This window comes from Myzus persicae, unplaced genomic scaffold (assembly GCF_001856785.1).
Source record: "Myzus persicae strain clone G006 unplaced genomic scaffold, MPER_G0061.0, whole genome shotgun sequence".
NCBI lineage: Eukaryota > Metazoa > Arthropoda > Insecta > Hemiptera > Aphididae > Myzus > Myzus persicae.
In genome coordinates this window covers 544,333-562,325 of record NW_019103956.1, presented here as the reverse complement: position 1 = coordinate 562,325, position 17,993 = coordinate 544,333, and the positions used below count along the sequence as shown (strand labels likewise).

Below are 17,993 nucleotides of genomic sequence, written 5' to 3'. Positions count from 1 at the left end.
AGTGCCCAAATGTTTGTAATAATTTTTATTTAAGATCAACTATGATTATTTTATATATTATGATTCACCTGAATACGAGTAAAAGTACGAAGTACATTAATTGTATATTTGTATATCTTCAGAGCCAGATTTCTTCTGCATATCATCCTACGCACGTAACTGTAAACGGATATTGCGTCGTCCATTATATATATATATTTACTTAATGTAGACGTTTTGGTTAAAACTTTACTATATAACAATTGTTTAACTTAATATGTATATAATATAATGAATGTATGAAATAAACAGTACTGCAACCAAAATTGTATAACACTTAATCATAGAACATTTTTTTTTTAAGTATCAATAATATACATATTTATCCGCTCTAAATCGCTTTTATCGTATTTAATAATTTTTCATTAAATCCAAATTCAACATTATTGGTAGGGACTAAGGACAAAACAATTTTTCGTTTGTTATACATTTTCTTCCTATACGCAATGATACACAAATATTTAAAATGAACCCATTCTCACCACTGCAGTTCTATGGTAAGGTGGTATTGACTCAAAAGTTGATAACAATAGTCAATAATAATATATTATAAAAAAGTATACACTATTATAATAATTAATTAATATTGATCATTGTCCCCGCTTGCCTATGCCCAGCTTTTTTATAAATTCACTAAATCTCCTATGGGATTACTTTTTACAAATGAGTAGCAAAAACTACATAATAGTTATATTAAAATTAATAAATAAATAAATAAATAGTACATACTTACTTTAAAAAAAATTTAAATATAGATGTGTAATATTGATCTTCTTTTAGACGTTTGTTACCTTTGAAAACAATAAAGGAATATATTGATCTTACAAAAATATTCGTATTATAATATTTTCTGTAAATATTTGTTCAGGAAAAAGTGTAGGTGAAAATCTACTAAAACAATTAATGGCTGATGACTGATGAGTAACACGCATATCAAAACTGGGTTAAATAAAAAAATATATTGTTAACTAATATTATTTGATAATAAATAAATGTATCAAATTTGGCATTAAATAACTTAATTAATAGTAAATACTCATCATATAATTTTGTAAATATTTTAAATACTAGTACAATATTCTCCTTAGGGCTGCAGTTTTGATGATTTTGATATTACTATGCCAAATTAAGTTAAACTATATCAATCAAATAATCAATTGAAAAAAAAGTGACCAAAATATACTTCTCCTTTATTAGTAGAAATTAACTCTCAGCCTTCTTTGAATTCTTTAACTACATCCAAACCTCCAATCAATGATCTTTTGCGTAAACATGTGAGTATGTTGGTCAATCAAAATAAACTTTTAGATCATGATTACCCGAGTACGCATTGGGCACACCAGACTCACACATTCTCACATCATGTGTAAGGATCCTGAACCAAGGTATGAACGTGACTCACCAAAAACTCACCGTCAAACATATATTCTTAGAGCGCCCCAACTACCAGAACGCCCGAACGAAATCAAACTTAAACACAATCTCACTCAAAGAAGCATTCAACTACGGAGAATAAAAATGGATATTAGACTTCATCAAGATAGCCGATCTTACATCGAACATTTAAAACAATGGATCAACAATACTTCACACAAGCACAATCAAACATATCATAAAAAAATAAAAAATATAACCTAATTTTGTAAATCGTTGTAGGCTAATAAATTATGCATATGAACCCTTAAATAAATAAAAAAAAATTTTAAAAAATAAACTTTTAATCCTTATTAAACTTCTTCATCAGAGAAAATGTCAAATATTTCATAATCAATGCCATCGTAAATAATTTCATATTAATAATAAGACTTAGTAATGACCTAATACTATTTTTACAAAATTACACATATTATACTAATTAAAAATTACTAGTAAGATAAAAAGTGGTTCAATTTAAATTATCGGGTATCCCTCGGACAGTTTTTAGCACGGTCTTAGAATAAAACGGTTTTTAGACAAGTCGTGCTTATAATCTCTTGTATTAATAATTGATAAGGTATTTTGATAGTAGTTTAATGTATACGCATGCGCGTGTGGAGCCCGGAATTAGCTGCAGTGATCCGATAATATTTATCAATTATTATCATGCTTAAATCGTAAATCGTTATAAATGCTGTTTAGAAATTTAGAATGTTAAATGGTAAATAATGTTAGTAGCAACTAGCAGCTAGTTCTTTCAGTTCTTTGTTATTCGTGAACCTTGATTCATGTCCTCATGAATCGTGATCATTAATTAAAAATTAAAATTTTAAATAGTAGTTAAAAAGTTTGAAAATATATTGCAATAATTCATTAAATATCAAGATCATATTATTTGAATTTTTTTTTGCAAGTATTGCGGTACCTACTAAGAAATTTGTAAGCTATTATCACTAATGGTATGAAAATAATATAATATAATTTCATATAATCTGTGCTATCATGATGGAAATATCAAATTTTAGAAAAATAAATAAGGATCGTTTATCTACTTTTTTGGAACATTTGGAAAATAAAAATTTAGATACGGACGAGATTTTTGGAAAATGTTTGGTAAGTCATTATTTTAAAACACTTCCGATATTTAATTTGGTATTTAATCAAATGAGATTTAAAGTGTCATTCAACCAAATTAATATTGATATAATTTGTTATACCTAGATCAAACTTTTGATTTATAATTACTTTTTTTTTTTGATTTCAGATGATTTTGAAAACTTTATTGTACACTTCATCAAACTTTATCCCCGACAGTACCCTCAGTACACAGTCCAACATTCAAGCATTTTTGTATTCCATTAATTTTGATGTAATAGAAGCTGACCACATGATCAAATTGAAATCAATACTTGATGAAGGGGCAGACTTAGATATATATGCTAGATACATAGAATCTATCTTAAACAAAAACAACAAGTCATTGAATTCAATTTTAATGACTGTTTGGACTCAATTAGGATCAAATGTATTAAAATTGCCCATAATTATTCACGAAAAAACCATTAAAGTGAATCCTTTAATTTTTGAAAAAACTATTTTGTCTGCAATATCGTTGTGGGAAATCAATAACCTAATTGAAGTGTGCTCTAAATCACCTTTGGTCTTCCAAACATGCTCAAGTATATTTAACGAATTGCTCATTAAGTTAAACTTTACCAATAAATTTATGGAGTTCTTGAACCACTTTGTGAATAGTGTCAGCTCACATTGCAAGAACAATAATGTCGATGTCGTTAATATCTATCCTAACAAATGTAGAAGTATATTAACCTTAAGGGACATTAAGAACAAAAATGCAACCCTAGTTACAGAACATGATTTAAATGATGAAGTAAAAAAATTAGCTTTATCTTATCCCAAAGAATCTATTTGTCTGTTAAGTCATTTCCCAGATTTATACATACCATACTGATGAACTGTGTGTCGTTAGTAAATAAGTCAAGGGTATTTTTTTATTTATCTCAATTGAATTGCTTGTTAAAAATTGAGCTTAACAAGACAACAATAATAATTTATACTTTGTAGTACAAACCCACCTATATTTACCAAGTACCAATTATACAGCAATACATATTATGGTATCTATACAATATACTTACCTACATAGATATATGTTATATAGATAAATATTGATATAGATATTTGTATATTTACTTTTTTTTATTTTTTATTGTATACCTACAAAATAATTTTAATTGAATTGCTTTTATGATGTATTTACACTGTAAACTAATGTTATTAATTTATTATAGTTAGTGTTAATATTTAAAAAGTACATGTCATGAAAAAATTCAAAGTCTACCTAAAAAGTTGGTTTATTTTTACTATTAACTAGTTTTACTAGTTGATTTTTGAACAAACATACTATAAAATCAATCAATTTAATTTAGTAATTACTTATAATTCTTTTTTTTAGTGATAATGAAAAATGATATTTTGTTTGGTTTATTTATTTATATTTTTTTTGAAAAATCTAAATTTCAATTTAGTTTCAGAAAATAAATGGAAAAGTTGTTTAACAACTTCGTTACCATTTAATTATTTTTATATACTTTAAGTTCTCAGCTGCTGGTTAAACTACTTATAAATTATACTATAAATAATAATATTAAGCTATTAGGTACAATTTTTTGGTAAAATGTTCTGACTTTAAACTACTAGTATATTATTTTAAATTCGACATTACTAACTCCACTCAATTTAAACAAAAAATAATAATTTATGTTGGGTAATTTAAAATATCGATTTGCTTTAGTTTGTATCCTTAATATTCAATTCAGATATAAGCTACACTTATTATTTTTTTATAAGTTTTCCGTAGCTTATAATATAGATCAAGTTTAACAAGTTGCATCAATATAAATTATCAAATATTATTTATATGAATGTAGTTTTGAAAACTAAAATTGTATATCTACTCTTAAGCTAAAAAAAACTAGATTTTTTTCAATAGCAAAGATTAATTGTTTTTCAAATAAAAATTTTCTAATTATTTTATAGTTCAATTGTTGTCATTATTATTATGAAATTGATTTAGGAATGATCAAGAAGTTTCTAATCAATTTTAGTTTGAAAAATCTTAATCAGGGGACTTGGTTTTTTTATTTTACGTAGGTGCTAGGGTATCGGCAACTCGGATTATTTATGGGGAGGGGGCGGCATCTTATAATTTCCTCTTCGTCACAGTCTCTTTTTAATTAGTATAAAACAAATATTCTGTTATCTTAACAATATTTTTAAATCACTAATAGACAACCGTCAACTGTATATTTTAAAATTATCATAACTTACTTAAAAATAATAATACTGTTAAAAGGCTAATAATAATCGTACCTTTAAATTGTATAATAGATAAATTCACTTCAATATCAAAACTAACAGCACGCTATTGAAACTGGCTAACGAAAATTCGTGCGTGTATAAGTCGGAGACAACACATGCGGGTTTAACATCCTTTGTATTATTTATCGTGTTAATTGACATTAAAATCCTGATTCCTGGTCATATCCTGATCCTGGCCTTATTTTAATGTATACTGTCTTTTCGCAGTGATAAATTAATTTGAATAATTCGATTAATTGAAAATTGCAAAACATTACGACCATCGGACATATATTATACAGCTGGATTTTTTAAATTTCATAGTTTCAAGTGTTTTTATACTTGATTTAATACTTTTTATACTTAACAGTTTATGACTTATACCTTCCCTGCCATGGGAGGATTTGTATGACATTTTGGTCCTCGCGTTATAAAATGTTCTATTCTGAGGTTTCTTCTAAAAAATATTTCTCCACCTTAAGGCTGGTTCTTTAATCTTTACCTACCTATAACTTATAAATTATATAACTGTAATAATATTTAAATATTTTACCCAGTTTAAAGTTGTATACCTACTGACCAACTATACCAGTCTGCCTGGTATCCATAAAACAGGTTCATACCTCATGGAATAATATAAAACAAGCAATTACTACGACTGCCTATTTTTTTATTAACAATTAGATTTTGCTTTTTTGTATACGTTGTACAATTTCCCCCGAGCGCTTATCTGATTTAAACAATATTATGAGTTGTACACTTCAACACTTGTACAACTGTACAAGTAGGTACCTACCATAAAGCTAAAATATAAACAAAAATAATAATAGTTCGATAAGGACATGTTTACATATACCTAAATTAATATGACCTCAATCCAGTCTGACCTAAGAATATTTAATACCTACCTAATGATATGGTGATATTGCAGTTCGTACTATAGACTGTATTACATACAAAAAAACTAACTAATGAGTAACCAGTTATAGTATAGTTTTCGACGTACGAAGAATTATCGTGCATACTCGTATGGTAGGTTCTTGAATTTATATTTTTTGTTATTAATAAGATTAGTATCGGGTTAAAAACTAATATTTATTGCACACAAATATTAAATTGATAATCATTTACTGCTGCATTATGGATTTTGAAAAATTAATACTAGGAATAGACATAGGAACGAGTTCAGTAAAAATTTCACTTTTAGACAGCTGTACTTCAAAATCTATTTATGTTAAATCGGTCCCGACCTTAGCAAAAATTAATCCTAGTCATCAAAAAGGTGACGAGCAAGATGTTGTCAAAATTTTGAAAGCAATGCAAGAATGCCTAAAGTCACCAGGAGAAATAATGAAAAAGGTAACTATATTTAAATCAAAATCTGAACTATATATTATACAGAGTGATTCATTTAAGTGTCTACACTAATTATTTCAAAAAGTTGAAAATATTTTTTTGCTCATAGTTTTATAACATTTCTAAAAATATATTTTTCCATGAGTCACCCATACATTATTTTTATTATTTATTTCATATTCCGAAACAGAATATTATTCGGAGTATTTTAATGTACAAAGATCAAATTTGAGAGATGTAGTTTGTTAGTTATAAACATTTAAAGTTTAGATGAGGGGAGTAGAGATGTACTAGTATTACAGTAATTGATTGTGGCTATGCCACTGTGAAAATTTTTATTAAATGTTCAAGCATTTTAACCCAAGAACAAAAATTGTGGGATTCATAAATCGAAAATTTAAAAAAGGTTAGATCACAAAAAGAGCCAAAATTGTATAAGAATTATTTCACGTCTATTAATGTTAATATAAACATTCTGTAAAAATGTCGAATCTCCATAGTTATTTATTTTTGAAGCAGGAAGACTAAAAAAAACGAAATAATTTTTTTCAAAAACTGCAGTTTGCTTAGAAATTACAGTTTTCTTTCGTATTCATTTATTTTGATAAGTACCTATTTATGTACCACCTACTAAGGAGTAGGAACTTGGGACTACGTTTATTCTACTGCTACGAAAAGTGATGGCAGATGAAAAAAAAACACTCATCAGTCATCACTGTAAAATACATCGATCCATAATCTACTCAGAATTAAGAAATAAGAATAATGAGCAGATAACAAAATGTATTTTGTAGATCATCTCGAATACCTTATATCTTGCTTTGTAGATTCATTTAATACAAGATCGTTGGCTAATTTATTTTTTATTTTGAAACAATTTTAATTAAAAATTAAATATACCTATTAATATACTTCTTCTTGAAGTTTCTATCCATTTCAAATATTGGAAATCATATTTTATATTGGAATCGCTTCTCTCTTTAACGATGAACGAAATAATTTATTTCTTGCGCAAAACCGGTAGGTAGTGGAGTTTTCAACCACGATATTCTGTGTCTTCCAATAGCTAGTTTTCATACCTACCTTATTTTTTTCTTGGAGTAGGTATGAGTTGTAACAATCCATATATTTTATTATTTCTCATTAGTCATTCTGTGACCCAACCACCAAGATACTAGGTAGGTATAAAGACTACTAGGTTAGGATAGTTTATTTTCGTGATTTTATAGTCATCAGTAATTCTTTTTGTTTTTGCATTCTATGAAGTAATCACGCTTTGGGTAAATACACAGACAATCCATGGAATATTCAGGATTTGACGATACAACTACATTTATATTGCCTCAATCTTCTAGCTTAATGTTTCTGTTTCTGATCTATTGGATCATTTCACATTTGGATCATAGATGTAACATCTTAGTAATCTAATCTTAGTACCTATACCATGTGAACAATCATGATATTTAAATATCTTAAACATTTTTTGAAATGACGTTTAATTTCTATTTGCTGTCCACCTGTCCCCTAATAAATAACTGTTCTATTACAGTTTGTTTTTTGGAAATTGCCATGTACATTTGGTTTTGTTTATATTAAGAGACAGTCCAAAACTCTCGCTTACATGTAGTAGGTATATTATTTACAATTGTTTGAAGGCTTCACATATTATTTGCGATGTATCATCGCCCATCGGCGTATCTCATTCTCATATTATCAATAGATAGGTACATTCACAATTAGCGTTTGTACCTTCGAGGCTTCGTTGACTTCTCCCAAAGCTTCTCGAAAAATGAATTCTGGATAGAATTAAACAGAAGTGGTGACAGGATGGATCCATGTCTCATCCCTCGTTTTATTGGAATATCTTCTGATATTTCTACTTCTACGTGTACCTGTACCATAGTCCAGTAAAAGTTGCTTGTATTATTATTCGCAGATCCTGACCGTCAATTCTAATCACTTCCTGCAGTATTTTACAAGCTCATCATGTTTAACTCTATGTCTCTATCGAAAACCTTATGATAGTCAATAGAATAAGTATGATGTAGATTATAGGTACATCGTGGTTGACATCCCCAGCCCTTGGAACTAACACTAATTGTATCTAAGCTAAAAACTTGGCCCTTTTCACTTTTTTAACAACTGAATTTTGAAGTCCAAATTATGTACAACTCATTTAAGTTTTACATTTTTCTTTGAAGTATTCTCTTTACAAAAAGTTTTAATAAGTGGCTCATAAAATGTTTTGGACATGGGTACTTCAAAATGTATTAGGTTGTATTATAACATAAGTTATAGCTACATTACTAGTTATTGTTAGTACTTTTAAGGTCACGCTCAGGTTATAGGTACCAACCTATTTTGGTTAGGTAACGGTTATTATACTATAATAGTATTATGTATTCAAATAAATGTTGGCCATAGTTATCAATTTTTAAAACTTTTAGTTACCTATTCAAATTCAATTTTAATTTTAATAAAATATTAAAATAAATTATTTTTTTTAGATTCTGAGCGTAGCAAATTAATGTATTGATTTTATAAAAATGTATGTTTTTTTCTGTTGTAATCGACATTTGGAATAGTAAAAAAATGCTCCGATTCTAGACACAGCATGTTCTCTGATCAATTTGTATTAAGTATTTTTTTTTGAACTATTAAACTTAATTATTTTAACAAGTATGGTAGGATTAGAAAACGTCTCCGCTCAGAATCGTTTTTCGTGTGTAATGATTTATCATTGATTTCAAGAATAACACATCCATTACAATGATATTCTCGACAACTACTGTAGGTTCGGAGCACAGTAGGGCGGTACCCACCTATAGTGCACCTTTTTTAAATATAAACATAAATATAAATTTACTGATGATTAAAAATACTCATATCATAAAATCTTAGCAAATATCAATTACTCAATGTCTCAATATGTAAAATAAATACTTACCTAATAATTTATTAATTTTAGCTACAATTTATGTGTAGAATTTTAATACCTACAAATAATAAAAAAAAGCACAACATATACTTCTTTATTTGAATAATTATCTATAATATAGATAACAATTTGACCAAATATCTGATCCTGGTAATAAGGTAAAAGCAATTGGTATTTGTGGTCAAATGCATGGAATAGTATTCTGGGATGAACAATTTGTACACACATTTTGGGATAGTGAGTTCACAAACAAAACAGATATATTTGTATCTAATTTATACACATGGCAAGATGCACGTACTGATCACCAATTTTTGGCTAAACTGCCGAAACCTCATTCTCATTTAAAGTCATACTCAGGTTATGGATGTAATACCATTTTTTGGCTAAAAGAAAATCAGTAAGCATTATAGGTGCAACAAATGATTGAACACTTAAAAATAAAATAAAAATGATTTTATAAAATATCATTTTAGACCAGATATATTGAGAAATTTTAATCAATGTGGTACAATTCAAGATTTAATTGTATCAATACTTTGCAATCAAGGAAAACCAGTCATGTCTACTCACAATGCGGCAAGTTGGGGATATTTTGATGTAACCGACTGTTCTTGGAATACAGATATTTTAATGGAAGCAAATTTCCCAGTTCATCTGTTACCATCAGTCGTACAGCCTGGAATAAATATTGGAACATTATATGAAACAATTTATCATATACCAAAAGGCGCAGTAATTGGTAAATGATAATAACATTTTTTTAAATTACATAACTTGTTTTTAATTGAATTTTCAATAAGGTGTTGCTCTTGGTGATTTGCAATGTTCAGTAATAGCTACATTAACAACTATGACAGATGCTGTTATTAACATCTCAACATCTGCTCAAGTTGCATTTATAGCTAAAGAAATTGAGACTCAATGTGGTAAAATTTAAGACTAATAATATTTAGAATAATTCTTATTATAGTTTGTTGTATAATTTTATATTGTTGGATAAGATGGTGTTGAATATTTTCCATATTTTGAGAATCACTTCTTGGCAGTAGCAGCTTCTTTGAATGGTGGAAATGTTTTAGACTCTTTTGTTAAATCTGTGTCTAGCTGGATATCTGCTCTTGGATTGACTATAGCTGAAGGTAATTAATAATATGAACACATGTTTTATGATTGTGTATCAATACTAAATAGCATTCCATTAATCAAAGTAATCAACCTCACATGTCACAATAATTTCATCATAATGTGACAGTTATGATGACAGAAAATAAAAAAACCACTTAACAGCCTTAATTTTTAAGCTTTGCTATTAATAAATAAATAAATATTCTTTAGTTACTAAATAATAGAGTATTTGATTGAAATGTCAATTATGTATCAATTTTTTCAGATGAATTATGGAATCGATTGTTGCATTTATCACCTGAAGAACATTTGACACCTCTTATAGTAAACCCTTTAATTTTTGGTGAAAGGCATGATCCAACAACTTATGGATCATTAATAAACGTTACAAATAATAACCTCACATTATCAGCATTGTTTTCAGGTTTTTGCAAAGGAATCATTAATAATTTACTCAAGTATGTTTATTAAATTATCTCAAAGCAATGCAATAATAACATAAACATATAACATTTTAATTTATTTTATTTTAGAATGATGTCGCGAGAAATGTTATTGAAAGCTGGAATTCAAAGAATCATAGGTTCAGGATCAGTTATAACTAAAAACCATATAATAAAAAAAGAGATTGAAACCATTTTTAATCTTCCACTGAGTGTAACAATGTCAGAAGATTCTGCTTTTGGTGCTGCTTTAGCATTATTGAAGAATAATCCATCTTTATTTAATTAGAATTAGTAAATAAAGAAATGTTCTTTAGTATTAAGTGTTCAGTTAAATATATATAACAGACAATAGTTAATATAAGTGTTACTCGTCAAATATATAAGAAAGTAAAAGCAATGTTTGGTATATTCATAGATGTACAAGTTGGAATTATCAACTAAAAAATGTATTTAACACTAAAATATTGCAATTATCATAACTACTATATTATAAATAAAATGTAAATAATAATAATAATAAAAAAAATATATGTTTATTATAATATTAAGTACAGTAAATAAATGTTTATTATTCGCATTAAAAAATAAAAATATATTTAATATTCGAATTGTCGAATACAAATAATTAAACGTCAGAATATATAATGAAGACTTACAAATTAAGTTCTTTAAAAATTATTAGTGTTATCTTTTGGATTATTCACAGGTCAAATGCTGAAACATAAAAAAAACATAATATAAAAATTAAATTAAATGTAAATTAAAAATAATAAATATTATATACATACACTTATGTTAAGAGCATACAAAGTAGGTTAGGTTTACAATTTACTCTTCATTCATAATAGTTCTGCATTTTGAATTTCTAGACAATATTAAATTATTATTATTTTTACTTATATTTGAAAATACCATCTAATCATATTGTTTTTAACCGAATAACTTCTTAGATAATATTTATAGATAAACCATATGACATAATTTTTAAGAAATTATAATAATGAAGTAGTGATCTATGATAATAGGGAAAACAAAATAGTTGAACGACATAGTTAGCTATATTTGTTTGAAATAAAGATTACTCTTTAATATTAAATTAGATAGTGTTAATACTTAGAAAGTTTGATATTTGAATAAAAATAATGTATACAGACAACAGTACAATGTAATTTGCATTAAAGAGATGTACAAATGTATGAAAAGCTAGAATTTCATTTGGTGTATGTTGGATGTATATAGCTTATTGGAATATGATTAATTTCATTACCGTAAAAAAGAAAGGAAACTTTTTTATTTATTTCAGAACTGGCAAAATTGAACATAAGCATATATAATTTGATATGTATCATTTAAATGTGGTGTATAAAACTTAGTGTCATGATGAAAATGATTTGATTGATCAGTTGCATCAGCAATATTGAAAGTTTTTTATACATATGTTAACTACTAAATGTACTGTATTTAAAGAAAAATGAACCAAAATATATCATTTCCAAAAATAACCTACTTGTACTATTTATGCAGTAAGTCTTAACAAATAAATAGAAAACTCTGGATTGAAATTACAATAAACCTACTAATTATCTCAGGTAAAAATTAAAATACAAAATGTTAATAGCAAGTAGCAAGTATTAATGTAAAATCAATGGTAAAAATATGTGCTTATAAAAATATATTTTATCTATTACCTTAAGAACTACTATTCAAGTGCATTAATTGTTCTTGTAAAACGAATGACATTGTACATGGTGTCAAAACCCCTCTATTTAACATTTCTTCTCGGGTTTTGCCTTTAGTCTTAGGAGTTTTCAAAAAACTACAATCTTTATTTAAATTGTTGAAAATTCCAAAAGCGCCAGTCATTCTAGTATAATTTTTTTCCTTCACTGTTTCTGTAGTAATGTTTGAAGTCTGCGATTCAACACTGTCATTGTTTCCATCCTGAACTTTTTTTATCAGTTTATCATAGTTTTCATTAACTTTATTTTCCATAATACCAAAAAGTTTTTCAATTTCTAGTTCAATTTCTTTGAACCGGGTCTTCATTAAGTTACAACATTGTGATTTAGTTTGGCGAATATCGTCAACTTCTTTTTTTTTCAGTTCTTCAATATCTTCAATTAATAAAGACACATTTGGTGTTTGAGTTTGACGAATGTCATCAATATCTTTGTTTTTCAATTCTTCAACTTCTTCCGTTAATAGAGGCATATTTGATGTTTGAGTTTGACAAATATCATCAATTCTTTTGTTTTTTGTTACTCCAACTGACAAAGGTAAATTTGATATTTGAGTTTGGCTTTGAGACTGACCTATGTCTGGCGTCGGAGTAATACTTAGATCTATTAAACTAGGAGTTTTGAATTTATTAAATTGATTTTCATTAACAGGAGAAAAATTTACATCAGGTATTGAGGCATTAAATATGTCAGCATTTTGTTGGACAGATTCTAAGTGGCGGTTTAATAAATACTTAGACGCAGATGATAATGCATTGTTGAACTGTACTTTTTCATACTTAGTACAAGGTGAGTCAATAAGAGTGTTAAAAAGTTCTTTTGATTGTAATACAGGTTCACACGGCTTTTGGCGAGATTTCCCCATTGTTGATTCAAGAAGCTTGATTCTACTAGGTGGAGATAATGGAATTTTGTTATGGTTATTAAACATTTCCATGTATGTAGATTTCGGTATGTCAAAAGTATTTTCTGTATAAAGTTTATCATGACTTTTAGATTTTGATGAAGAAAACTGAAAATTGTTGATCTGAAAATAAATAGAAATACATTGATTATTGCTAATTTTATACAGTAAGTAAATATTTGCATATACCTCATGTAAAGGCTTTAATGTACGTTTCATAACAAATGTATCGTCATCAAACAGGGCCTTTTTTGGTCCTATTGACACCTTTTCTTCTAAAAATACAAATAAAAAAGTTTAATTATTTTACATAATATTCCTTAACTTTATTTTTATTTTGTTAATCAAGAAGTAAATCAAGTTTCCTTTCTAAAATAACAGGCTGGTATCCACATTTTGTTTCATTAAATTCATTATTTTTAAAATTTTAAATCATTAATTACCTTTAAGACATAGGTTCTTACTTCTTAACGGGTGAGGGGGGGGTCCATAGATGGTTACTCGGGGATCCACGGGTCGACTGTGAGTTTTTTTTTAAATAACCCAAAAATAAATTTGTTTGAAATTAATGCATAACATTATTTGATGAACCTATAAGTCGAAACTGTACATTTATTATATATCATAGTAAAGATAAGTTGTATATTAATTCAAGGACAAGCAGTGACATGCTTCCATATAGTTCGAAAAAATAAACGCATTTGTAAATATAATTTTTCTTAGGAAAAGAAGACTTCAATCAGAAAATTTAGCAGAATTTCCAACATGAGCTTTTAAAAAATAATATTGCTTTATCCAGTTCCATAAAAACACAAATTTGTACAAATCTTAATGTACTTGAAAATGTATTTGGGTTTTACATACTCAAAAGCAGAAATATGGTTACTCACAGTTCTTTTCTAGTCTACTTAAATGCAATATTAATGATTCAGACCTTGTTAAATATGAATTAATTGATTCGAGATCAAAAGAAATGGCACACCCCGGTTTTCAAACAAAAAATGTAATCGCATTTTGGTGTTCTTTAGGTTAGGTTGGGTTACCCACGAGCTCTGATTATATTCGCTACTACACAGTTCTGTGAGTGTGTGGGTTTTCTACAATAGTCACAATTAAAACTAAAGCAAGAAATCGATTGGACATTAAGGATGATATGCGAATTGCTCTGTCCAATACGGTCTCAAATTTCAAGGCAATATTGCAATCAATAAATAGCAAATGTCACATTAAAATTTTTTTTCAATCATTATAAAAAGTGATTAATCACAATAATTTAATGTTGTATTAAGTCTCAGTATTATTATTAAATAAATATTTTTTTTTTGGGGGGGTCCGTTATTATATTTTATATTTCAAAGGGCTCCATGGTCCAGAAAAGGTTAAGAATCTATGCTTTAAAAGTATCATGAAATCAATAAATACCCCAAATCCCAATTAATATTGAGCATTATTCAAAACCTCTGATGACATAAATCAAGTATAACCTATAAATATTATGTAATTATTATAGCTGAGAGTGAAGCCATCAGCATAGTAATTATGAAGGTAATAACTTATTAGGTAGCAGAGTAATTTTCAGAGATTTGTTAACTTAACTAAGATAAGAATGCCCAGGATTTATATAATATTATTTAGCAACATATTTTTAAAACAATTAATTTATTAATACTATGCCAAAATAGGTATGTTAGGTATTATGATTGAGCATAAAAGATATAATATACTATGTTTTAAAGAGATATTGGTGTTTAACTATGATTAAAAATTTCACAGATTACCAGGATAGAGTTTTAATGAAAATACTTAACAACCAGGTACTTGCTAAAAAGAATAAAACAGATCTTACATAATATGCTAATTAAAGTTTATACAATAATTATTAATTTATATAATTTAGTACTTTTAAAAGAGAAAGATACAGAATAATAGTATACCAGATACATACCATTATCGTATTCGGGAGTAAGTTTAACAAGATTTTGTACCACACTACGACGTCCGACGCGTCTTTCTTTATTCATTTTAAAAATTCAAAGCTATTAATGTACACGAACGTTAATAAAAAGATGGATTTCAAAAATCCAACAATTAAATATAAGATTGTTTGGTAATACAGATTAAATTAAATATTTAACAACAACAAGGTAACGACATTCAAGTATTCAACACATTGATAGTTAAATTAGTAAAACTTTGAAAATTAAAAGTAAATTCTGTTACAATACTGTACCATGATATACATGTAATATTATAATATAATATTATTTATTAATGAACATTGAATAAATCATAACATGATTGATAATTGATATGTAGTTTGAAATTTGAATCGGAAATTCAGAACATCGCGGAAAAAATAACCGAAATTATAACGTCTGATATCAGCTGTTGCTGCCGCTAGCTGCACTGCTAGCGATGATTCGAAGGAATTTCATCGGTGCATGGAAAAGACGGTGTTGACGGTAATCCCCACCAAATATTAATTTCTTACACTTTTAATACAAAGATACCAAACTTGAAACAGTTGAAAGTTTGAAACTACTTTTCAGTTTTCGTTTCACAAAACAGGTCGTTTATGGATGAAAATATTAAAGATATTTATGCACGATTTTTTCTTTTGTTGACTACCAAGGCCATTGGGCAATTAGGATGAATTTACATTAATTAAAATTGATAATAATTAAGAGGAGGAAAAAAATTGCAGTTTTTACATATTTATGTACACCGCAAATATTTTTAGCAATATTAAATTTATTATTTTGATTGTTTTAAAGATTTCTATTGTGTTGATTTTGTTGTCTGGGTTTAGAGCTAGACTTTAACCATTGTAAAGTGGTTTATGTTTTTTTCTTTTGTGATTGTACTAATATTTAGATTTCTTTTTTATATTTTGACTAAACGCCTAATTTGTTTATTTGGATGCCCCATTTATTTTTCTAGAGTATAAATAAGTACCTACATTCTTAAATTATAAATTTAAAGGTACCTATGACAATACTTTTGATCATTTAAAACTCTCTTAACTCTAATTTTGTCTATATTTCATATTTTCATATTTTTATTAGTCCACAGGGTATAACACTGTTTACTAATCATGTATATTAAATGACAAAAAAACTAACAATCTGTACTGTTTATCTTTGAATGTTCTCATACAAATTGATGTCGTCCCACTTTTTTTTAGTCTACGACTTCAGCGTTAAAACCGCACTATAAGTGCAAAACCGATACGATGTCGAGGTTTGTATAAAAAATATAACTATAATTTTTACATTTAAGATAATATTCTAAGAATAATTTGAATAAACCCAGATTTTGACGATAGAAAAAATCATCTTCATTGGGCCATCACGGTGACTACTATAGAAACTGTACTATGCTTACCTTCTAATTACTATAGTGACCTTATGCATTTCAAAATTACCCCGTATAAACTTGATTTTTTTCGTAGACATTTTAAGTTAAATTTTCACATAATTCGATGTTTAAAGAAAAATGATGATTTTAATATAGGTGGACCTATTAACTAATGGATAACTTTTTTAGAACCTGGTATACCAGCTGTCTTCAAACGTAACTTAACAAAATAGTGTATTAATGATTACTGATTACTATTGATTTACCAATTACCGATAAGATAGTGATTGAAAAAATAAAAAATAATTACAATCTATTGTAATAATTACTCATTGTTAAATTTTGGGAAATTATGGGTTAACCCATATGAATATTAATACTGGTATAGTAGTATCAGTAGGTACCAATACCCGAAGAATTTCTCCGAGATATTGGGACCAGAGTTCATAAACCAGTTGTCTGTGAATGGCCATCCTTCAATCAAATATTCTAGTCTAGACCATTGACAGTTACCAATTGTTATTTGAAAATGAATCTTGTCAAAATTATCTAACTCAATTTTGGTTCCCATATGTTCTGCATGAACATTTTACAGTGTAGGTAGACACATAGTAGATACTCTCGACAGCTATAGCCTATAATGATATTCTTACATAATATTAATAGGTAATTACGACAAAATGTTTATAATTATATAATATATAGGTATATAATAAAAGGATCGAGGTTAAAACATTTAAATGATAAATAAATACATTGGATATTTATTTTGTGGTTAAATTTTCCAAAAACTCAAACATAGTTTCACAGAATAATAGCTTATATTAAAAAAAAAAAATAATAATAATTACTCTGTAAACAATTATTAGGACAAAATTGATATTCAAGAAAACTTATTATTTTTTTTTTATGATAAAGGAAATAATTGGTACAATGAAAAGTTCAAGTCCAAATATCTTTTCACGTTACAATTAGTTTATTTGCTCCAGACACAGATAATGTGACTTGTTTTATACAAAATCATAATATTCTGGTAACAAATTTTGTACAAAACAAGTACAAACGGAAAAATAAATATTTATAAGTAAAAAAAAAATCTAAAACAATCAACAAGGAATATAATATATAATATAATCAAGGTACTATTGCATGTGAGTTAAAATACAATTAATCTTCAAGTGGGAAAAGTAATTTTTTAATTTGTTATCTAATAAATACTTTTAATTTACAAATATTTTAAATTATTTAACATAGTATAAATTTAAAATTTGCTAGATTTTTCCACGATT

General features: G+C 27.0%; 3 protein-coding genes across 8 annotated transcripts; 2 read left to right on the top strand and 1 right to left on the bottom strand.

The window, feature by feature from the left end:
* The first annotated feature begins 2,107 nt into the window (after positions 1 to 2,107).
* LOC111036905 lies at positions 2,108 to 3,927 on the top strand. Of its 3 annotated transcripts, none has more exons than XM_022319187.1 (3): positions 2,109 to 2,394; positions 2,481 to 2,568; positions 2,720 to 3,925. In XM_022319187.1, the coding sequence occupies exon 3, from the start codon at positions 2,720 to 2,722 to the stop codon at positions 3,425 to 3,427; it is 708 nt and encodes a 235-aa protein (XP_022174879.1). In that variant the 5' UTR covers positions 2,109 to 2,394; positions 2,481 to 2,568; the 3' UTR covers positions 3,428 to 3,925. The 3 variants fall into 3 exon arrangements, with proteins under 3 accessions (XP_022174877.1, XP_022174879.1, XP_022174878.1); XM_022319186.1 differs by having other exon boundaries at positions 2,109 to 2,414; XM_022319185.1 differs by having other exon boundaries at positions 2,108 to 2,568; positions 2,720 to 3,927.
* A 1,809-nt stretch (positions 3,928 to 5,736) lies between these two features.
* On the top strand, positions 5,737 to 11,171 carry LOC111036915 (sedoheptulokinase-like). 4 transcript variants are annotated; one of them, XM_022319203.1, is made up of 7 exons: positions 5,737 to 6,195; positions 9,289 to 9,530; positions 9,607 to 9,860; positions 9,934 to 10,059; positions 10,135 to 10,272; positions 10,524 to 10,716; positions 10,792 to 11,171. In XM_022319203.1, exons 1-7 carry the CDS (start codon positions 5,977 to 5,979, stop codon positions 10,988 to 10,990), a joined length of 1,371 nt encoding a protein of 456 aa, XP_022174895.1. In that variant the 5' UTR covers positions 5,737 to 5,976; the 3' UTR covers positions 10,991 to 11,171. The 4 variants fall into 4 exon arrangements, with proteins under 4 accessions (XP_022174895.1, XP_022174896.1, XP_022174894.1 ...); XM_022319204.1 differs by having other exon boundaries at positions 9,607 to 9,872; positions 9,964 to 10,059; XM_022319202.1 differs by having other exon boundaries at positions 5,739 to 6,195; positions 9,607 to 9,872.
* Positions 11,172 to 11,535: 364 nt separating this feature from the next.
* On the bottom strand, positions 11,536 to 15,665 carry LOC111036916. The gene is made up of 4 exons (XM_022319206.1): positions 15,293 to 15,665; positions 13,537 to 13,622; positions 12,393 to 13,470; positions 11,536 to 11,569 (listed from the first exon to the last, which is right to left on the bottom strand). Exons 1-3 carry the CDS (start codon positions 15,366 to 15,368, stop codon positions 12,394 to 12,396), a joined length of 1,239 nt encoding a protein of 412 aa, XP_022174898.1. The 5' UTR covers positions 15,369 to 15,665; the 3' UTR covers positions 11,536 to 11,569; position 12,393.
* Positions 15,666 to 17,993: the final 2,328 nt, after the last annotated feature.

Excerpts from the sequence above, each read along its gene's own strand:
- LOC111036905 (XM_022319185.1), top strand. The coding sequence starts at position 2,458 with ATGATGGAAATATCAAATTTTAGAAAAATAAATAAGGATCGTTTATCT. Across the intron at positions 2,569-2,719 it reads AGATTTTTGGAAAATGTTTG|ATGATTTTGAAAACTTTATT; the intron begins GTAAGTCATTAT and ends TTTTGATTTCAG.
- LOC111036915 (XM_022319202.1), top strand. The coding sequence starts at position 5,977 with ATGGATTTTGAAAAATTAATACTAGGAATAGACATAGGAACGAGTTCA. Across the intron at positions 9,531-9,606 it reads TTTTGGCTAAAAGAAAATCA|ACCAGATATATTGAGAAATT; the intron begins GTAAGCATTATA and ends ATATCATTTTAG. Across the intron at positions 10,273-10,523 it reads TGGATTGACTATAGCTGAAG|ATGAATTATGGAATCGATTG; the intron begins GTAATTAATAAT and ends CAATTTTTTCAG.
- LOC111036916 (XM_022319206.1), bottom strand. The coding sequence starts at position 15,368 with ATGAATAAAGAAAGACGCGTCGGACGTCGTAGTGTGGTACAAAATCTT. Across the intron at positions 13,623-15,292 it reads TACTCCCGAATACGATAATG|AAGAAAAGGTGTCAATAGGA; the intron begins GTATGTATCTGG and ends TTGTATTTTTAG. Across the intron at positions 13,471-13,536 it reads CATTAAAGCCTTTACATGAG|ATCAACAATTTTCAGTTTTC; the intron begins GTATATGCAAAT and ends ATTTATTTTCAG.